The sequence below is a fragment of the Haemaphysalis longicornis genome, unplaced genomic scaffold (assembly GCF_048455015.1).
Source record: "Haemaphysalis longicornis isolate Haplotype H1 unplaced genomic scaffold, Haemaphysalis longicornis Haplotype H1 scaffold_4, whole genome shotgun sequence".
Lineage (NCBI taxonomy): Eukaryota > Metazoa > Arthropoda > Arachnida > Ixodida > Ixodidae > Haemaphysalis > Haemaphysalis longicornis.
The window spans coordinates 94,273,107-94,295,265 of NW_027526361.1; the positions used below are offsets into that span (position 1 = coordinate 94,273,107).

Here is a 22,159-nt window from a genome sequence, read left to right on the forward strand (position 1 = left end):
AACTGACCAATGTAATAATTGTAAAAAGTAGAGTTTTGCCCGGTTTTAAAAGTGCTTCAGTAGCCCTTTAACTGTGCAAATCTCGATGTGGAAAAACCAGCTTGCCCAGATAGTCTACAAAGATAGTCTGCACTCACGTCTTTGAAGTCGGCTTCACTTCTAAACAGACCTAGGAAGACATTGTTTCTCAGGGGTGATTTACATTAATGTCGATGTATGAAGCGCGGGAGGTAGCAGGTGGCCGGAGGGAGGGGGGTGCGCATACAGGGCGATACGAAGAGCACGGGCAGTCAGCCACGGCACGTGCAAAGAACACCCACCCGGGAGATGAGAGATACAGAAAAGGAATTATCCTGGGCTCTGTGTGGTTACAAGGCTGTTGGGGCGGCCGGTTTACATCGGGCAACGACGGCGGCGGCTCTGATCACTACGGACGTTTGGATCTACCGGTCTGAGCTGGCCAGTGCCTCCTCCCATTGCGAATTGGTGGAAATTAAGGAAAAAAATCTTTGAACCATTCAGATATAATATGGAAAATGTAGCCAGGGATCTGCATATTTTGCAGTTTGGTAAGATTTGAATAGACGGGTGGGTGAGGTTGGGTTTGATAGATTGATTGATTGATTGATTGATTGATTGATTGATTGATTGATTGATTGATTGATTGATTGATTGATTGATTGATTGATTGATTGATTGCGAAGTTTGTGCCAACGCTGTACACAGGCGACGGGGGTTACCGTAGTGGAGTGCTCCGGATTAATTCTGACCACCCGCGGATCTTTAACGAGCGCCTAAATCTCAAACGCATGGGCATCCGAGATTCGGGTGCTTCTTAAGTATCGACGGATTATCATAAATTATCCGGAGTGCTGGGTTTAAAAAGGTTCTAGTTAGGAGGAGTCGACACGTGTGCTGTTCTGCGGGTTCGAGCAACACGTTGGCTGAGGGGAGCTTTCTGCAGGAGGGGAGGCAATTGTGATCTCGTGTGTTGTGTGATCTCATGAGACCATTCTGCAAGTGGAGGATCTGGCACCATGTTTAAGGAAAGTATGCGCTTAACTCGGCTGAGATTGTAAGCCTTAGTGTGAAAGGCCTCGTTAACCTCCAGGCCACCGTGCTCTGGAGTCCATACGATTGGATGGTGATGGGTGCCCTTGTATAATTATGTTTTTTTATGATTTTATAAGATTATAATATAATTATAATAATTTTATACAGTTTTGTTTGTATAGATTTTGGATGGCCGTCTTAGAATCGTATATTATGCCGGTAGCGGTTGGCCTTCGCACGAGCGCTGTAGCCGCCTGTTCCGCAGTTATCAGGCTACAGCGATCGCGAAAGCTACACGATGTCTGTATCCCGCCGCGTCCACATAGATCGTTTCCACTTTGGTGGGAAATCGTTTCTGCTGCGCGTTAGCCCTCTGCTCCCTACGACATGAGGGGATACATGATGCACATTTCTCGGGATTGGTTTCCCAGCCAGCTTTTCCCGCATTTTCGGGATAGGGGGCACCTGCCGCATTCAGGTACAATGATCAGCAATGCGGAATGAGGCTAACGTGCCTGCTGCGTAACCTCGTGTTAATGATGATGATGGTTGCGCTTTTATGGCGCAAGGCCAACTAAGGGCAAAGAGCGTCAGAGAAGAAGCTATTTAATTGTTGATGAGACTGTAAATACTAAAACCTGTGCGTAGAAGTGCAAGTGACGCAATACAAAACACAATGGAGATGGCTGGTGTATAGGGCCAGGATGATTACACGTGATATGCCAAGAACCGAGGGGGAGAATAGCAATGATGTAAAGAATTATAATAATGAGAAGACATGTTCGGGTGTTGGACATCATAAGGAGTGCTTAGGCTTTTGACGACATCCAATACACGGGCGCTGCGCCCGGGACGATGCTGCCGCGGCCTCCTTCCGTCGTCGATGAAGGCTGTACGGTACACCAGGGGACCATGTCTTTCGTTTCTCGGAAAATTCAACTACCACAAAATATATTTTCCGGAAGTCGTCTTGTATGAAAGGGGCGGCAGACGTCCCAGGTCGCGTACAACGTGTGCAGCGACCTGCTCATCGAGGTTGCCTTCCGATGATTTTTCTGGACACACAATTAGACCGTAGGCTTGCGTATCTGTACAGCTGCTACGCTCGCACCTCATTTGGGAGACCGGTGACTACGCGCATCTCCTCAAGGCGGAATTTCGATTGTCTACCAATGTGTAGTCATTTTTACGCCGCTTCTCTTTAGAATGCCTGTTTTTTTTTCCCTCCATGCGGGACCGGAAGCCAAATTTGGCTGCTTTCTGACATTTCAGTTTGATACTCCATATATTTGGTGGCTTTAGGTCTCACGTAATTATATATACTTATTTCTTCTATTTCATTGCGAATGACACTATTATAACGATTAAATAATGTGCTAACTTCGCCCATTATGCCTTTTTATGCAAACAGAAGGCGTTACAGGGTTGGTGCTTTGTTACTCTCTTTGTTCGTGTTTGTGTTTACTTTTGAATATCAGTTTGAATTCATTGCGTTAGAGCGATGTATAAAACACAGTTTGCAAAAGATTGAACAAATGTTTTTACAGCACTAAGACCTTAAAAGCCTGCTAATTCTGCCGAATTATGCATATTTGTACAAACCAAGGAGTTAAACGTCTAGAACTTTCGCGATTTTTTTTTTCATTTTCTTTTTGTTGTCTTTATCACGTGAGCGCCCTGTATCAGACCATTTTTATTTTTTTATGGACGAAGCCCATTAGGGGCTGGCGCTGTTGGCGTCTCCTGTCGCCTTCGTCGTCGTAATCGCTGTCTCATGTAGTCGTGGTACTAAAACACCGGGAAACTCGTTTACGCCTTACGCTAGAACGTAACACGTACTTTTTAAAACTTCGGGTCACTGGTTTACGTGTCGCGCTGGAACGCTTCGTAACGTGTACTAAAAAACAACGGGATACTCGTTTACGCCTCGCTCTAGACAGCTTCGTGTATCAAAGACAAGAAACTTTCACAGCAAAGCTGTAAATCTCTACCCCCCAAAGGTTTCATATCCTTTCCAAAAACGCGAAGGCGCCAAGAATACACTCACACCCTGCATGCTTCGCCCTTCCGAAGGTTTCACGTTATTGGAGATGGCCAGGATTTTTTATTTTACGCCCAATGTGTTGTTTTGCATCCTTTTGTTTTGTTTTTGGAAGTTTCCTCGGATGAGTAATCCGCGTATACAGAATTTTAGCGACCACATGCTCAACACGCGAGGCATTGCATGGTTGGGCTCTGGGGTAATTGGCAAAAAACGCTTCTGCAAAATAAACCTGGTCACAGTGTTCAGCGAAGTTAAGAAGGTATGCCACTTGGTATACTGGAATGGACTATTCGTAACGTGTTTTTTCTAGACCATATTCCGTGATCGCTGCTGTGTAAACATTTGACCCACCAAATGCGATGGCGTCCGCGTTCATTCCAATTTAAGCCGCTGAGATTAGCTAAGCTAAGTTAGGCTAAGAAAACTTCCCCGCATTTCACTGCGGCCGCTCGCTTTCCTATAGCTACTTCTGCACAGCCGGGGACTTCTGCACAGCCGACGACTACTGCACAGCCGGGGACTTCTGCACAGCCGGGGACTTCTGCACAGCCGGGGACTTCTGCACAGCCGGGGACTTCTGCACAGCCGATGACTTCTGCACAGCCGACGAAAGCAAGAGTAGTACGGCCGGGCAAGCTGGTCTGCGTCCTTGGCTCCAACTTCGCTCACGGGGGCAACATCACTCAATTTTGCGACTACCTTATCTACCCGGACCTCATGGCGTCCCAAGGAAATTTTATGCCGCTGTACGGAAGCACGTCGTGGGAAGCCTTCAAGCAGGTCAGTTGCACTGCATGCGCCTTGAGCCACAGAGCGCCTCCTGGGCCTTTCCTAATTTCATCATGAGTTTCCATTGGGTATCAGCGCTGCGAGAGGAAGCTATTGTGTGGCGCAAAGCGGCATTTTATGCGGAAAAACTGGAGGCGGAGTACGCTTTTTGTACCGAGACTACACTTCGCACAGGCCCGTCACTACGTGTCTAAAAGATGCAGGTTCTTCGACCTTACGGCTGAGCTACGAAACTGGGCAAGGTGCAACAACAAAAGAAACGGCTGAGGGCTCAAACTTTTAACCTTAGTTATTCCGAACGAAAGCTCAAGGGCACGCTACAGACAGTCCACCGTTCATGGCGAGACTAAGCGTCCAAGCGCTAGCGAAGCAGCCATTAAACCCTGCCTATTCACGTGGCACCGCAGCGGCGCGGCGCCGAGGGAGCGCAGCTGCGACGCCCTGACGCAGCAGAACACGTGGCGTGTAGAACACCTGCCGCACGTGCGCCGCGGCGGTTCAAGGTCATCGCGACGCGATGAATGACCTTTCACTCTAAAAAACATCGGGGCGCAAGGCATAAAAGTATTTCAGTTGCCCTAATTACGCTTACAGTGCAATGTAGTACAGTGCAATGTACAGTGTAACAGTACAGTGATATGTAGTGCAATGCAGTAACAGGCCTGAACAATTCTCGTCATTTGTGGGCCCTGAGTGCGGTGTCGTTGACGGTGGTGCAGGCGACCCTAGTGAGCCAGGTCACCTGCGTGGCCGGTGTCAGCTTTTCCCTCAACCAGCTTGGCCAAGCTGGCAGCACTGTGGACCAGATACCAAACATGGCACCCCAGCTGTCCAACCTGGTCCAGATGCGGATCCAGGCCATGGGCGTGCTCAACTTCATCCGCCACAAGCAAGCTAACACCGCCTCCTTGCTCAATGGCGCGCTCAAGGTTAGTATACTACCACTGGATCACCGATAACATGTTGGGGAAGAATCAGCTATGACGCGGTGATTGACACTTTCAGCTTTCGTGTTCAGTCGAGAAAGTTCGCCACCTGTAGTTTGAAGGCTTGGAAAAACCGACTGATTTTTAAGCTGAGTTTTACTTGTCAACCTTCCACGCGCTTGGTACACAGCCTACGTAAGATTATTGTTACAAAATCACAACCACCATCGGAGTTAAAACAAACGTTAGATTTCGCTTAGGCGTGGAAGCGTTACGGAAGCAACAGTTATTGCCAGCACAGAATAGTAGTTCGCAATTAGCTCGGTACAGTAGGCACGATCTTTGCCTTTTTGGTTTTATTTCGATTTGTTCTCCAATGCCAATACAATGCTTCAATTGCTGCAACTGAAAGGAGGTCGGCCACTATCGGCGTTGCTTCTGCGAAGTCAGCTAAGTTCACACAAACTGCTCCGACCTGCGCTATGGACTTCGAAGAACGCGAGAACGCAAGAGAAGTACCTTGAGCGAGTTTCTGTTATCTCGTGGGCTTATACGAAATATAAGAGCTAATATTTAAGTCTTGTCACAAAGTACTCTACGGACCACACGGGCTTATTGATCAAGTCATAAGAGCACTTCGGCTATACAAAAAAGTTTTTAGGCCCTCCTTGAGGGTGCATAACAAATGTAGGAGACTACATGACCACGCTGGTTCTCTCATCATTCGTAATTTTGTTGGTATAAGTTAATATCAACACGAGCTTACACCCGGAGTCAATTACGCCCTTACGATTACGTAATGGATTATTCCCTGCTTGCGATCGACTTCGTGGTCCTTAGTTCGGCCTAGTCGTGTCGTACTACGACTTTGTTGGTTCAACATACGTATTCTCTACAGCAGAGTAACCTCACAAACGTTGACAAAGGATCACATCAGAATCGACCTCAGCTCAAACACGAATCATTGCTCCCGATTCCAACCTGAACATTAGCATTTACAGTTCGATTCTAACAGTGGGGGCACCTTTCCAGATAGAGACAAAAATCACTAACGCCGGTCTGCCGAGATTGGAGGCACATTATAGATTCCCAGTTTGTCTGGATTAATCCGTAGCACGCGGAAAGGCTCGCCTCATGTCCAAGCTGTACTTTCGGCGCGTTAAAGCCCAAAATTAAACCCCAGAATTCCAATAGCATTGAGCTGGGGTGCAGTTAGCCTGAGTCACTTCAACATAGGTTAATCAAGCACTAGTCTCACCTCAACAATACCTTACTCCTAACTTTACCACCAACTCAACCTTATCATTATTTCTTTATTAACCTATAACCTAGATTTCATTCAGAACTTACTCCGAACACACAAAGTACAGACGCGTGGCATCCCACCCACTTGAAGTTAAGTGAATGGAGGAAGGCTTGTTGCATATCATAGTTGAAGGTTTGTTTCATTCAGTTGATACGGTAATCATTCGGCCGACAACAATGGTGCCTCTATACGCCGTACAAAATGGTCTGGGTACGCTTTGTCACCACTGTAAAAAGATTCCCCACTGTTCACTGTACTGTTGTCTCTGTACTAGAACACATAAGCAATAGTCACCAAGAAAAAAATGACCGCGTCTCTGCTCCTTTTGTTGCAAATGTCGACTCAAGACGATAGTCGACTGGTGCCCCCGCCATTTAAACGCCTCCTTCTTTCCCACTCACATCTCATGCTCTTCCTCGCCCGTCTCGTTCTTCCCAAGATAACATGCTAGAGGTCTGCTCAATTTAAATTCACCACCTTCTACGGCTCCAGGCCGGGTGCCTCGATGACAGCGCTGCCGTATGGCGGAGACGCCCGTGATTCGAGGCACCCTACTACAATGTTTACAGAACCATTTTGCCCTGCTCCACGTATATTCCAAGTGGAACGTGGAACTTATCTAGTCGAAACTTTTGTTACTCTTGCTGTTTGATTTCTTAAAATTGCACCAGAAGCTGTAGGAGTGCGGGTAACAGGGGAGGCGACGATTTTCTGCAGTTTAAGAAGTATTTCATTTGATATCGCAAAAGCACGCAGCCGTGATTTTGTAAAAAGGAACACTGCAAATATCAACTATGTATTGATTTTCTGCCTCCCATTTTCGTAATGTTTTGTTCTTGTTCAACAATGTTGACAAGTAGGGAGATTGCCACCGGACTTAGACATTTAAAATAGGCTGTGGGTATATCAGACTATTGCGCATATTCGGCTTAACTTCGGCCGTGTGGCTGAATCGAGTCAGTGATTTTGGTGTTAGAATTGGGTGTTAGTGCGCTACAGTACTCGTTTTGCATTAACACAAACCTTGTTTTGTATATTGCTGCATTCTTGAAGCGAATGCTTTTGTATCCTTGTTTCCCTCGCATGTTAACCTTTTGGTTGTAAGACACTCAAAATTGTTCGTATGTTAATCTTTTCTCTACAGTCAACTTGAAACTGTTTGTATGTTTATGTGTCTGTAACTGACAGCTTTCGGGCTGTGTTAGTTTTGTAGCCATAGGCGCTGCACTTGTTTATTGTTTCTGGGTTTTACGTTGTATCATTGATAGAAGGATTTTTTATAATAAATTTGTCCCTTGAGACAGACCGTCAGACAGGCAGGCAGGCAGGCAGACAGACAAGCAGACATACAGACCCGTCAATTTGCGCGCAGTTTGTTTTTCGAGATGCATCATTACCAACTCGCCCAACTCTCAATACTTTTACATACAGACAGACCAAACTTTCTGCTTTTAAGTAGCCCAAGAAAGACTATCGTCTTTAATACCTTCTAGCATTACATGCCATTTAAAATGGGTCTGGGTGCGCTTCGGCACCACTGTAATTATACTATGCTGTTCACTTTATTGTCTGTGAACTGGGATACTATACTATCTCTAAGGAGCGCTATAAACTGAGCAGCGTAAGTGTCGACTTCAATACTACACACGAATGAATAAGCAGAAAGGCAACATTTCAGGGTATTACATATAGACTGCCATTCGTATAAAAACTGCCAAGGCCCTGGCGCCTTCCATAAATAGCATTTTCTTATGCGGGTATAGTGGCAAATTTAAAGTGCTACAGCCGGACAGGCGGGATTCCTCTTCTAGTCGACATAGAAATTGTGCACTCATATAAAAGTATCGCTTTCGCGAATAGCACGTTCAGCGCTTGGTCACATTGGGGCTCACACTACTCTGCCGCCGCCAAAGCACTTTCGGGGAACTTCGGTGAGCCCTCATTTTATTGTTTATCTAACTTGAGTACGCGATGTTTTGCAGCTGCCTGTGCCGCGTCGTTCGTATTCGTTGCGCGCTGTGCTGGCTTCGGCCGCCTTGTCGGAGCATTCACTGACCAACCGCTGGCCGCAGCCGTATACTGAAACCTCGCCTGAGCGCCGCTTCCCCCTTCGCAGGCTTTGGCTGATGCTGTTCAAGGACAGCAGCACGCAATGACCTTCCTCGGCGTGTGGCTGTACAACAAGAAGGCGGTGAACGACTTTGTCGCGGAAGTTATGGGAATGCAGTGAGTGTGCCCGGTTCCTGACGTAACGTTGCCCTTCATCGTTTCTGAGTCCGGTGAAGGGCGAGAAACTTACTTCTGGTGGCACCGATTGTTAGCGCTAACCCTACAGTAGAAAAGAGACAGTTTTCTACGGGCGTAGTTTTTTCAGCTTAACTTTTAATTTAGCATAGAATGTAGGATAACAAAATAACAATGATTTAATGCTTTGGGACTATAAAATGTCTACATGTCTCCAAAGAGCCTCGAAAGAGTCTCCAGTATTGTAAAGCAAAATAAAAACATAAATATGGGTAAACAGTGCTGAGTTACGTTTTCCGGACATATTCTAACAATGCGTCTTAATTTCGCCGGAATCATTTTTGATGATACTCAAATAAACTGGCTACAATGCGTTATCGTCGCTTCTTATTAGGGAAGTCAACTTTTAATTTTCCATCACACAATTCTTTAGCTTTTCTTGCCGTTGGTGGCAAAGAACGCTTCCAGAGACGCATAAGCAGCGTTTCGTAGATTAGCGCCGCATTTAGCACCAGGGCGAGATTGCTGCAGTAGCGCGTTAGGGAAAGAAAACAGTTAATGATAAAACACAAGGCTTAGCGGCTATCAGCTGTCCGAGTGCGAAAAAGCGCGAGAAACATGAGACGACAGGTGAGGCCACATGAACAGAGCCCTAACAACTGAAATTTGTTATCGCTACAGTAGCAATAAATATGAAAAGGCAGTTAACATGTAACTTGAGACTATACAAAAATTATAAAAACGGAATATGCATCGAAAATAACAAATGAATCACATATTTCGAAGTTGGAACACAAAACACAGTAATCGGCATCACAGAGAGCCTATCGGGAACCGCATTTCCAGAATAAGTCACGCGCACCACCGCATGCACCTTCTTCCAGCCTTCAAGTAACAAACTTCTTTCCTTGTGGGCGCAATGAAGGGTACGCTTCTGCAACCCTGTTGCATCCTGTAAATTTGTCATTTGCGTAGTTTCGACAGGGCATGCATATCTCCCATTCAGCAGTAGTATCACCGGACTCGCAATTAAACCCATGATACACAAATTTGGGTGCGGACACGTTTTGATAAAGAATGGCAGGTCTTCTCTGTGGAATGGTCTGTCGACCAAAATCGTTTGATACGTGGTCAGTAGCGCCACAATCTTTCACAGCAGAAATATAACCACCCCTGCACACCTCGTGAAAATTTCTTTGCTTAAGTGCTGTCACTATAGATCTTAGACATGCCACTGGTGGTTGAAGGGGTTTGTTCATTCATTCTCATTTTTATTTACTTCCAAACATTGGTTGGTACAATAGTGAAAATTGCGTCTGGGCCCTTAGCAACAATGCTAGTAGCGGGACCATGTAGCTAGTACTGCGATTACGTTAATAATTACACTAAAGAAAAACAAATAATATAGGATATTCAAATAACTGTTTGCAACAGCCGACGAGGCTAACAAAATCTCGTGAATAAACTAAACAAATTACGCGTGTAAAAACTTCGTTATTATAACTTATGGGGTCGCCTTACTCGCCCAGCCTGGCAAGCGGGCTTCGCCTAGAGGCTCCCGTGCGTGAAAGATAGCGATGCCAACCCGCGCCGCGCTGGACAGCGGCCACGGGCGAAAACATAGATCCGGGCGAAAGCATAGATCCGGGCGAAAACATTAGGTTCGGGCGAAAACATAGATCCGGACACTACCAATCACAGTTATTGACTAACTCAAAAATGCAAAACACACTAGATAACTCTGATTATGTGTACATAAACAATTGAAAGGTCGGTCAGGCTTATCCGGGCTGGGGATGCTTCAACAAAGAACAAAGGGACCCTGGTCGACGTAGCGGGGGTGGCCTCCTCCTGCTTCCTTCGGTGGTCCGGACCCGAGAGAGTGTCCCACCGGGTTTTTTTGGTTGAAAGCAGAAGGCGACACCCCCCACCCACCTTCTCTGCTCCCTCGAAGGACAACAGCGCGCCCCCGCAGGCTACGCGGCGCACGGGAAAACGAAACAGCCGTGTCTCGCCTCCTGCCGCTCATGAACGCCGCGACACCCGTCGCGAGAGCAGGACCGGTTTGGAGGAATGCGGGAATGATTGAGCATTCCCACAAACTACAGAATTTATAGTAAAGACATAAGAAACCACGTCATGAAGGAACAAAAGATATTTCATTGTACACAACTGGTTACAAAATCAAAATTTCAACAATAAATTAGCGGTGCGAGATCGTTGCATGTACTTCTTGAACGCGGTCGAAAATTTTTCACTTTGTTTATTGTGAACTGGTATAATATCTTATTTTTTAGCTCCAATATATTGCACAGTCCCTTTACCATAAGAGTTATATACCATAGGAAGGTTGAGGTTATCGTCTGAGCGATTTGTTCTATTTTTGAGGGGTGTTATAAATATTGAGGATCGTAAGGGGTATGCCTGCTATGTTCTGATATGTTCTGGGTAACACAAGCTTTTTTGTAACCACGTGCAAGTAAAAAGGGCATTAGGTCTAGCTGTTTAAAAAGTGGTGCTGGATGAGCCGTGCATTCAGGGAACGTCATAATTCGCAGCGACCTTTTTTGCAGTTCAAGATGCAATGATAAGTATTGCTCTGTGCTTCGGTTTGACGCAGTCTGTTCTTTGCTCTGTGCTTCGGTTTGACGCAGCAGTGTAAGATGCCGAAATAAATTGCTTTTAGCGTTGATAAAGGTAAATGGTAGCGTCCTTATACTCGGATACAGGTCAAGAAAAAAGCGGCATCGACCAGTCAAAGGCCCCCCTACCAGTCAATGGTGTCGCTCTATCAACGTGACCTCGCGGCCGACCGCCTTGTACCTGCAGGCAGCGTTCGGAGCCAAGCTTGCCTGAATGCGTCCATGCCGAAAAGTAGTTCTTCAGGGCGCCTTCATTTTAAGGGGAGATAAAAACCTTAGCTAGAATTATTTATTTGCCCGTTATAATGCAACGCGTGAAAGAACTTGTCGTCAGCTGCAGTGGCGATTTTCAATTATATTCCCGATGGTGAATTTCTGCTCTTCCGGGTTTTCTCTCAGCCGCTTGCTCGTGGTTTTAGGCATTGCCGGCCCTATTTCCCGCCATGAATTCCGAAGAAGTCCCATCAGAATGTGCTTTATTATTCTCGACTGAGGATTGTGGTGCGTTCCAATTTACGCCAAGCCGATGATACAAGAAATACAAAAGCGGCCGTGTTATCTGCAGCTGCGGACGAGAGATGATCCTCCGGAACGCGTACGTTCGCTTGCGGCATCTTCACCCAGAGCGCAGCGTTGAAGAAACGGCCGCAACAGTTAGCGATCTTCTTGGAGTGAGCGTGACCTTGGTGATGTACGTGAAGGAGGAGATGAAAAATAACTATGTAAATGTTGCGACGCCATCCCGAAAGCGCCCGCGAAGCGCCGGGAAGAGAAGACGCACAGAAGTGTACCACGACTTCACGAAGTGCGCATTGCTGTCGTCCGTGCATCGGTTTTTTATCGCAGAAATGAGATCCCGACAGTGAAGGCAATCGCTGCAGATGCCAAAGCTAGCCACGATGTTACTGCTCTCAAGCCATAAACTGCGCGCCGCCTACTGAATGACATCGGGTTCAGGTATGAGAACAGGGGCCAGAACTTGCTGCTGGTCGAGGGGGGCGACATTATTGTCGCGTGGCAGCGGAAGTACCTCTACCCCATCGACAGGTACAAGATGGAAGATCAAAAAATCTTCCTTGGTGAAACTTGGGTGAATACGGGACACACGCTATTGATTCGACGGACACGAAGCGGTTGCTTCCCATTACGACGCCTTCATGCGTGATCTGACGACAGGTTTGAAGCAGCCGTCAAGGAAAGGACAGCGCCTGATTGTAACTCACATCGGCAGCGAGGAAGGCTTCGTCAGTAGTTTCCGGGATATCTTTCGGGGTACGAAGACCGGCGACTACAACGACGAAATGGGCGGCCCCCGCTTTGAAAGGTGGTTTGGAGCCATTTTGCCGCAACTGCCAAGCGGTAGTGTAATTGTCATGGACAATGCCTCGTACCACTCGCGGCTGGGAGAAGCAGTGCCTACGACTTCCTCGCGCAAACAGGTCGTTCCGGACTGGCTGACCTCCAAAGGACTTGCTTGGGATGAAAAATGCTCAAAAAGAAGCTCCTCAGAATTGTGGCCTCTGTAAAGACACGGTACATCAAGTATCGTATTGATGGTGCGGCTTAAAGGGCAGGATGTATTGTGCTTAGGCTCCCGCCCAACCATTGTGAGCTCAATCCCATTGAGCTGATATGGGCACAGACGAAACGAGGTGTCGTAGCAGAAATGCCACATTTAAGCTGGCCGATGTAGAGGTGCCCCTGAGGGAAGAGCTGCCAAGGTAACAGCTCAACACTGGGCAAACGCTGTTCGCGTGTGGTCAACATTGAAACAAAGTTCAGGGGAGACGGTGGAGCAAGTGCACATGTTCACCCTATTATAATCCATCTGGATGAAGATGACATGACCTCCGACAGTGACCTATCTGGTATAGAGTCCTTTGAAGATGTGTAAGGCGGCCAGCTATTCGCCAGTGCCGCCTTCGCCCCTTTCAGTTAGCGTGGAGTGCGCCCTTTAGCTTAAGTAGGTGTGTTTCCATAGCTGCAGGAGCAAGCAACTCCCTCAGACAGCAGAGAAGACCAGACATGCTGTTTGTGTGCTTTATTAAGACTTATTTCTGGAGTTAACTGAGCAGACTGTGTGTGGTGCGTAACTTGCTCATGGATTATTGCTTTCATATGTAGCTATGAGAATCAAAAGATGCCATTGCAGTGTTTGGTTTCTTATTTCATTTGCCATTACTCAATGTTGTGTTCTGTGTCCTAGAGTCAACAGGGATCTTCCAGTGTAACAGTGAGGGGGGCACAAGTTATTTCAACAATCGAGGTATGATCTCATTTGCTGTAGTGAACCGAGCAGTGTATTGTGTGGTTATGGCTGAGGGTTGGTTGCCTTCATATGTAGAAATGAGATTCAGAAAATGCGGTTGCAGTGCTTGGTTTCTGATCTCATTTGTTGCAAGTGTGGTGCAGGAATGAGGCGGAATGAGTGTAGTCCTGACACGACACTGCGTGGCAGATGTATCCATAAAAGGAAATTGTACAGAATTGTACAGCTACAGAAACCCCACACTGTTCCAAGCTATTATCTGGAAGCGAGGCCACCCTTGCACTGTGCGATCATTTTCGCTGCACAGGGAGAATGGCTATTCGCATGAAGTGTGTGCAAGCAGAGTCAAGCGAGTTCTTAAATTCACTTCAAGCAGAATCACTTCTCCAGTGTGTGGATCTAGGGCTCCTTGTGCGACACTATGTAAATGGCGATAAAGGCAAGTTTCACCTACAGGAAAAGACGCTAGTTCGAGTTTTCATCACATGTTTTTTTACATTGTTTGTGCACTTATGCACGTATGGGATGCAGAAACAAAGTTGCAAATTAACTTCCTGCAAATTAACTTCCTACGTGAAAGCATGTAACTGAACATTGTGTGCCAGTGTGGCTGGCTGAGCCAATTTTTTTTTATAGCGCGTTAAGAACAAAGAAATTTGCTTCAGTGTCATTTGCTCTGCATAATTCAGCAGTGCGCCTGTTTAGCTGCATGAGCCAAGTCTGACTTAGGATACAGCAGTGAGGACAAGAAAAGTTGCTTCATTGTTTTATTTTTAATTTTATTCTGCTTAGCTTCTATATGGCTATCTGCTGTCTTAGGCAGGAATGAGGATAAATAGGTTTTATCTGATGTGTACTCCACTGTATAAAGTGCAGAAGCACAACGTTAAAAACAATACCCAAAGCTTTGGAAAGGGGAAACAAGGTTGGTTTCAATCGATCATCCCATGTATGGGGATAATTTCATGTAGTGCATATTTGGCAAGATACTAAATTTCCTCCTGAACATATGGTCTAATTTTGGCTGTTGCGTAAGAAGAAAAGTACGATATGCATTGACCAGTTTCAGTGCAGCGATGTGCACCATATTTGTGCTTCCATGCATCCACTCAAACGACATGTGATACATCAACCAGTGCAGATAACTTTTTATGGTACAGATCAATAATCAACCCTCCAACATACTTAAGTGCCTGTGTTATGAAGCATCAATTGATGTACTCTCATTGTGATTTACACTTATAATATATATGTATACATTGCCCGTGTTGACTTAAGAACAGTGCTGCGGCAAGCAGCAGCGTACTATTTGACTTGGCATCGACGATGTTGAGCACTGCTGGAGCAGCAAGCTTCTCGCTCCAGCAGCCACTTGTGAAGCAACAGTGAGAATGGGTGAAATGCTGACATGTTTTCCACCTTGAATGCTCTATTTCGAATTTAGAAAACACGCATGCAGATTATCACTTCAGTAGCAGCAGCTTCTTATTTAAGTGACATAAAGACAAGGCGAGCAGTGCCTGTATAGCTTCAATAATTCACATCTCTCATGCAAGAATTTGATTTGGTGAACAATATGCATGCGCATGTGTAGAAAAAGCTGAAAGGTGGTTTATTTGATTTCAGTGCTGCATTTCATGTATTCACATGCACTGTTGCAGCTGATCATACCGTGTGAACTCTAGCTAAAGCAAAGTTACTATCGTGAAGCAGAGCTCATTCACGAAGCATAAGTGGGACAATGAAATTGGACTTACAGTGGTAACAGTCATGTGGAATCTTTATCATAGACAATTCAAACTCAAAGCAGATCCCTATTCGTATTTAATTCAAAAAGGTATTTGTCCGAAACAGCAACCTAAATCAGTCCAACAAAAAATAGGTGACGAAAACATACTAGTTGCAATTAACACATTTAACAATAGAATCTCAGCGTAACCAAGAAACAAAATAGAAAAGATGGCATATTAAATCACATCCCGCAGCTAAGCTGCAGCTCGGACGCATTCACGGTCACAAAGTGCGAAATTCAGCTTCTTGTATTCGACGACTTGATCACAATTTGGGCGAAGACGCTTACGCCGGGCATGGACTTGGGACACACGGCTCGACATATATGCTCTAATGAAATTCAGCGCGTGACGTCGCGCTCCTCGCGCTTCGCCCCGTGCATAACTCTCCATGGCGTTAACGTCGTGCGCTCTGCACGACAGTAATATTTACAACTCACTCGCGTAATCTATGAGAAATAAACAAGGAGTTATCGACCCGTGTCGCAGGCACTGGTGCGATAACATGGAAGGTAGCACAGACACAGGCGCGACTAAACGGTAGAACGAGAAGCACTTCATGCTCAAGACAAAACGCCCGCACAAGATGATGACGACCTCTTTGTATCTTACAGCGTACAAAGATTGCAGTGACTGCAGCGGCGGCTGTTTACCGCCAACGCCGAGCGCTCACAAAGCAGAACAAAAAACTTGGTCGCGTATCTGCTCCTTTCGTTGCAAATGTCGTTAAAAGACGATAGTCTTTATCAAATTTTGCCAAGTAAATGCCTCCCTTCGCTTTCCCGCTCACCTCTCATGTTGTTCCTGTTGCGTCGCGCTTCTCCCAAGGTGAAGACACCAAAGGTTTGCTTAAATCATTTTAAATTTCCCGCGGTTCACTGCTCCAAACCGGGTGTTTCGATGCCAACGCTGCCGTACGGGGAAGACGCGTGTTAATCGAGGCGCCCACTTCAACCCTTATAGAACCGCGTTTCCCCAGTCCACGTGCGTTCTAGGCAGAACGTGCAACCTATCTAGTGAAACCTTTCGTTACTCTTGCCACTTGATTTCTTCAAATGCCGCCTGAAGCTATATGGCGCGGGCGACAGCAGGCGACGGCGGAGTGAATTCTTTTACTGCAGTTGATAAAGTATTTAATCTCGCCAAAATCAAACATGTACGATTTTTTATAAAGGAACGCTGCAAATATCACTTCTGTATTAATTTGTTGTCTTATATATGCGTAATAACTTGTTGTTCTTCAACAATACTGACAAGTATGAACATTACACAGGACTTAGACGGGAACATTTAGCTGTGACTATATAAGACTATTGCGCAGGCATTGTTTTACTTTGGCCGGGTGGCTGAATCGAGTCACAGACAGACAGACGGACAGACAGACATACAGACAGACCAAAATTTCTGGGTTTAAGTAGCCCAAGAAAGACTATCGTGTTTAAAAACACCATTGCGATTGTCGTTACTGAACATATTAGAACACTGCACACAACACGCAAACAAGACATACGACTGAAGGCCACTAAAACTCGCCCTCAGAGAGCCCGACGATGCCGATGGTTGGACGCGAACAGCGGAGGCGGCCATTTTGGTAGAAGTCCATAAGCGCGGAAGAACATGCTCTGATTTCTTTCGTGAGCGCGGCGTGGAGGCGGTTTACCGCGACATCACGTTGATACAGCGATACCATTGGCTGGATGGGGGTCCTTTGATGAGGAAAAGCACCATTTTTCGTGAGTTGTATCCGAGTATAGTATAGGATGAAACAACAATGGCTCAGATTGCTGCAGAGAATTTTTCTGTGTTCTTTACAGTGCACGGAGGAATCCAGGGTTGATTTTGTCACGCAGAATATTATCTTTTCTGCCATAGCAGCGGATCTTTCTGGACCGATATCGTCGTCCTCCTTATGAAGCTTTACGCGGAGGGTCGAACCAGTTTTTCTACCACAGGGGCTCAAATACGCCCTACCTTCTCAGGCCATAGAATGACATCCTTAACTGTAGAAGTGACCCCTAGTTGATCAGCGGAGTTAATTTCTCTCGGTTAAGAAACACGTGTAATGCATCTGCTCCATATTCCTTTGCCACTGCCGTAGATAAGCATGCTGTTGGCCAAAGCGTTCTGGGAGCGCATCGTTTGGCTAGATAGCTTGATTGATTGATTGATTGATTGATTGTAGGGTTTAACGCGCCGACGCAACGCAGGCGATGAGGCGCGCCGTAGTGGAGGGCTCCGGATTAATTTTGACCACCTGGGGATCTTTAACGTGCGCCGAAATCTCGTACACACGGGCGTTTTTGCTTTTCGCCTCCATCAGAAAAGCGGCCGCCGCAGCCGGGAATCGAACCCGCGACCTCGTGCTCAGCTGGCTAGATAGCTGCCACTTTTGGGAGCAGCCACAGTTGGGCAGGCTGCACTATTCTCCTTAGCGTTTCTCACTGAGAAGAGACGTTACTCATGAACAGAAATTTTGAATTTAGTGCGTCGCTTGTCTTTCTTTTCTATATAAGAGATGAACTCTACGTTGACATCTTTAAACCCATCTTTAAACATTCCTTAGTCGTAAAGTTTGCAATGCAGTTGTCCTGTGTTCTGTGGTACACGAATCCCCTCATACCACTTAAAATTACACTGCCACATAGAAGGCAGATCTTGTGCTAAAACAAGTAATAATATCATGATTAGTTTCTCTGAGTTAGCCGAGTTTTAATTTCTATTCACAAGGAATTTAACATAGGAATTGATTACTCTGGCTCCCCTACTAAAAAGTGTGTATAAGTAGCATTTGTGTGTATACTAGTGGTATAAACCGGAGACATCAAACATTTGTTCCCCACTATAAGGGATCACTTTTATATGACTTTTGACCTTGGCCATGGCGGAAGATATCGATGAGGCTATATCGTTACATAGGAGTTGTATCTCGACGGGGTATATCAGCAGATTTCACTACGTGAGTATATGTATGAATGGCCCACACAGCAACCATTTACAAAAAGCTGAAGTGGCGAATTTCGAACGCATTCGCAAGCACACTTTTTCACAGTGACGGATAGTAACTTTGCAACCACTCGTAACTTTGTTCCGTGTCTGTAGGCGTCCATTCCACTGTTAAGAGGTCTATCATCGTGCTTTTCGTTCCCAGGTCGGTGGACACAATCATTCTACAGACCCATATGTCCGAGCCTTTCTTCTCCAACGGTTCCTGCGTCGCTCGACCAGTGTCTCTGATGTCGTCATCCGAGGAACTGCCCACCTTCGTAAGTGACTGCCCCTGTCACGACAATACATGTGACGTTGCTCTCGCGTGGGCCGCGATTAGTAGTAGTCGCCACTTTATTTTGCATTGGGTTCAGGGTAGGGGGAGTCCAGGGCTCTGTCCGTGACGGCTTCTTGCGTTGCGAGGTCAGAGCTCCACAGAGCCTGCTCCCAGTGAGAGGGGGGGGGAAAGGGGGGGGAGGGGTCGCGCGGACACTCATAGAGGGAGTGGAATAGTGTGTCCAGCACGTCCGCGATTAGAATTGCTAGAGGCAAGGGGCAAAATGTGTGGCACCGGGTCAACGACATTATTTCGGAAATGATGCCAATGTTTTGTCTTTTTATTCTGTGTATGTTTCTGCGTACGGTACGAGGTTTGTTCAGAAGGTGTACAACTTTGTCTTCGTTGATGAAGGACCAGCAACTGAGGGAGATGATTCTCAACACCCTAATTAGAAGCACTGAACCCAGTGTTAAATCGGAGTCTAAAAGCATTGTACATACTTCTTTCCACCAAAGTGTTCATTGTTTAGATGGGAATTTCGAGCTGTTGGGGTTGCGCTGTAATGACAGATGTTAACTGGTAGCAATTGAGAGCCACATGAACAGCAGATTAACAGCAAAACTGAATAGCAACACAGCAACAGCAACACTGAACGAGCCAGATGAACAGCAGCACTGAAGCACACCAAGCAACTGAAAGTCTGGCCAGCTCTTAGCCTAAGAGCCTGGCGCAGGGTGGAAAGACATGTAGCCCACCGGGATGTCTCGTGCGGCCTGATAACTGCTTGCGGGTCTGAAAAGTTTATACTCGTTTTTGCGAATAAGCAAAACGGTTTTTCCGGCGAAAGCCTGATATTTCTCTTTAGAAGGTGACCTTGGATGACCTCGGCGTCGGTATGAACGGTACAAAAACCCAGCGAAGGCCAGAAGCGAACCAACAAACGCTTGCCATCGGTGTACATAAGATAAATAATGATTACCAATGTTAACGATTAATTGGTCAGGTAGGTAACGATGATAAAGGGGGATTAAGATGAATTGATTTAGACGAATTAAGATGATTTAATCGGTGATTAGTGATTGATAGTGATGATTACTGAGGTTGACTAAAACAGATAAAGGTGCACTACGATGAATTAGGTAGATTAAAGGAAGATTAAGATAAAAATGGGTGCATTAGGTTGAATTAAAGTTACTTACGATGTATTAAGCTTGATTAAGACGAATTCAGGCCGCTAAAATAGCGTGGGTGTTGCAAAGACGGGTGTAGGTGCTTACGAAAGGTAACCGTCAAAACAGCACGCCACGCTTTCGCCTTCAAAGTACGTAAGCAGACTTATAGGGAGGAGAAGCTTAAGTTTGCCGGGAGAGGGCAGCACTGATTTTATGCCGAAGCGGCCTGCTTTTCGTTTCAAGTTAGTCAGGGGAACTCTCCCCTCACTTCCCACGTGCTCGGTTAAGTGGCTCGTGCAGCTGGCGGCCGCTTTGTTTGGATTCGTGAGTATGAGGTACGGGTGCTACAGTGTGTGCAGGGAGACAGAAATGGATTTAACAGCGTATCGGCACGATATAGTTGGTACTCTGCTGTAGCTCCGCCAGGCCTAGTGAAGAAAACACGGGGCGCGGGAGACAAGGACCATCGGTACTTACAACTTAATTTAAATAACAAGTACAAATAGAAAATAAGAACACGCTCAAATGACCACGAAGTTTATCACGTCATTGCGCAGCCCACCACGCACCCGTCAAACACTCATGGGTCAAAAATGCTTATCCAAGAAGGCCAGATCTTTCGAGCTGAAAGATATGCATGTCGTAGGGACAGTCACCTACTCGCTGCATTTCCGCGGCCTCAGCAATCTCTCGCGTGCGCTAATCAGCGCCTCGAAATATGACAGAGAAAACATAGTACAGAGGCTCGCAGTCCTCGCACCCTGGCTAATGAATAGCCAAATTACAATCTTTCCCGTTCCGTAGCTGGTTACAGTGTTCCCGTAAGCGAGTGATGAGACACCGTCCCGTCTAGCCTACGTATGCTTTTTTAAAAGGAGAAACTTAAAGACTACCCATTCCGTGCAACGCACGTGCTGGTTCTGGTGATTAACCAGACATTTGTTTCTGACTTCTTCACGGGGCACGTTTGTCTGCAGAGTTTAGACAGTTTACCAGCGGCCGACATGGCAACTTTCCACCAATCCTTTAACGGTTTTTCCATCAATCCTTTAAAGGTGGTGCGATATGGGGTGCATATACGGTATGACGGCTACATTTTTGTACTTTTTGATCACCTGTTGCGGATCTCTTCGTCCATTCTTTGCCTCCGTACTAATAGAATCTGCCAGAGCTACAATCAGGCTCTCAGGTTAGTCTGATGATGTAAGGCGACGGACTTGAGCGTTAAAACGAGTTCAAACAGTGTTTGTAAGATTCTTCAGCGAGTTTGTTAAACACGTGCTGGCGATGCCGATCTTCGCGAGTTTAGTGTGCGCGGACGTAAATTGCAATAACGGTTTCTGGCTAAGAGGGTCATACAACCAACATACATGCGAAGCATAAAATTTTAAGCGCAGATCCAAAAACTTCAGACTGTCCTGTTGAGGCACCTCGTGAGTGTAATCACAAGAGGGCTAACGCATTCCTTAAAATCCCCTCTGTACTTGCCACGTCCACAGAGAAGGCTTGTACGCTATTCTTTAGCAACACCAACAAGTCATCAACATACCGAAAGACTTCAATGACTCCTTGTGTCCTTGAATGTGTCCTTGAACCTGTCTGCGACAATCGTGTCCAATTGAGCTGTTACGAGGCTACTCAGTGCGGAGCAACGCATGACCCAATACAGAATTCTTTCTTTTGTGTGTGCACACCATCGTTTCATTGAACATACGTTTGATTCAGGCAGAATTCTAACAAGTCCAAAAAAACCTTCAACAGCGACACCACATTTGCTCTAAAACGGCACAGGATGAAATCCCAAAATCGCAGCTTCAACACTCGATAGCATCAGATCGGGAGGGAGGGTTTAATGTAGGTCTTCTGTGTCCACTGAAAACAATTTAGGGTATTTCCCTGAATTTTGTGTCAAAAAGTCTTCAAATTTACTCAGAACTTTTAGTTTCAAAAGGGTAATCTATTATCAACAATCCGAGGTTGCGCTGAGGGGATCACGCTACACATTTTTGGCAATATGTCTGCAGACACAATAGATAGTTTTAGCACTCCGTATTATGCGTCTCTTCTGTAGTCACCCTGTTGACCGCTACCCGACTGCGCCTGCACACGGGGGAAGGGCTAGGAGACGCAACCCAGAGTCACGAATGCGCGGTAATGGCGAGGGCCGGCCCGCGAAACTAATCCACCCCACCGCTACGAATGCGCAAGTGCTCAAATGGGTTCCGGTCAACACGGCGCTTACGTACGAAGTGCTAAAACTATCTACTCTCTAATAACCCGGAATAGCATCTTTCAAGGTTGGGGAGCAGGGGGAAGAGCGGACGCTCCTGCAACGGTCCGCGATGTCTAATGTGGTAAAACCGAAAGCCAATGCAAACCGCAAAAATTGTTCCGCATTTTGCTCCTGCAACAATAACAAGAACACGAAATAAAATTATCCATCCATGAAATCCTACAGATTATCTCCAAAAGCGTACCAAAAGGAAAGAGAAGCATGTATCACTGCGGTTCAAAATGTGAAATAATTTGGCACATTTTTGTTTGTATTTCTGCACTTTTAGCTGCATTTCCCGTCGTTCAAAATGCGAAATCATGTACCACAATTGTTCAGAGTCCCCCCCGTCCATTTCCTTAAAAAATGCGTGCTGCCAGTGACTGT

General features: G+C 46.1%; 1 protein-coding gene across 1 annotated transcript in view; it reads left to right on the forward strand.

Annotated features, from left to right (window-relative positions):
• The window catches only part of LOC144180447 (uncharacterized), a 58,097-nt gene that overhangs the window by 6,644 nt on the left and 29,294 nt on the right, over positions 1–22,159 (forward strand). Inside the window, exons 2-6 of the mRNA XM_077708787.1 lie at positions 3,561–3,877; positions 4,606–4,815; positions 8,235–8,344; positions 10,242–10,244; positions 18,212–18,326. Of these exons, the coding sequence (XP_077564913.1) occupies positions 3,686–3,877; positions 4,606–4,815; positions 8,235–8,344; positions 10,242–10,244; positions 18,212–18,326 (630 nt within the window). The 5' untranslated portion in view covers positions 3,561–3,685. The remainder of the gene's footprint in view (positions 1–3,560; positions 3,878–4,605; positions 4,816–8,234; positions 8,345–10,241; positions 10,245–18,211; positions 18,327–22,159) is intronic.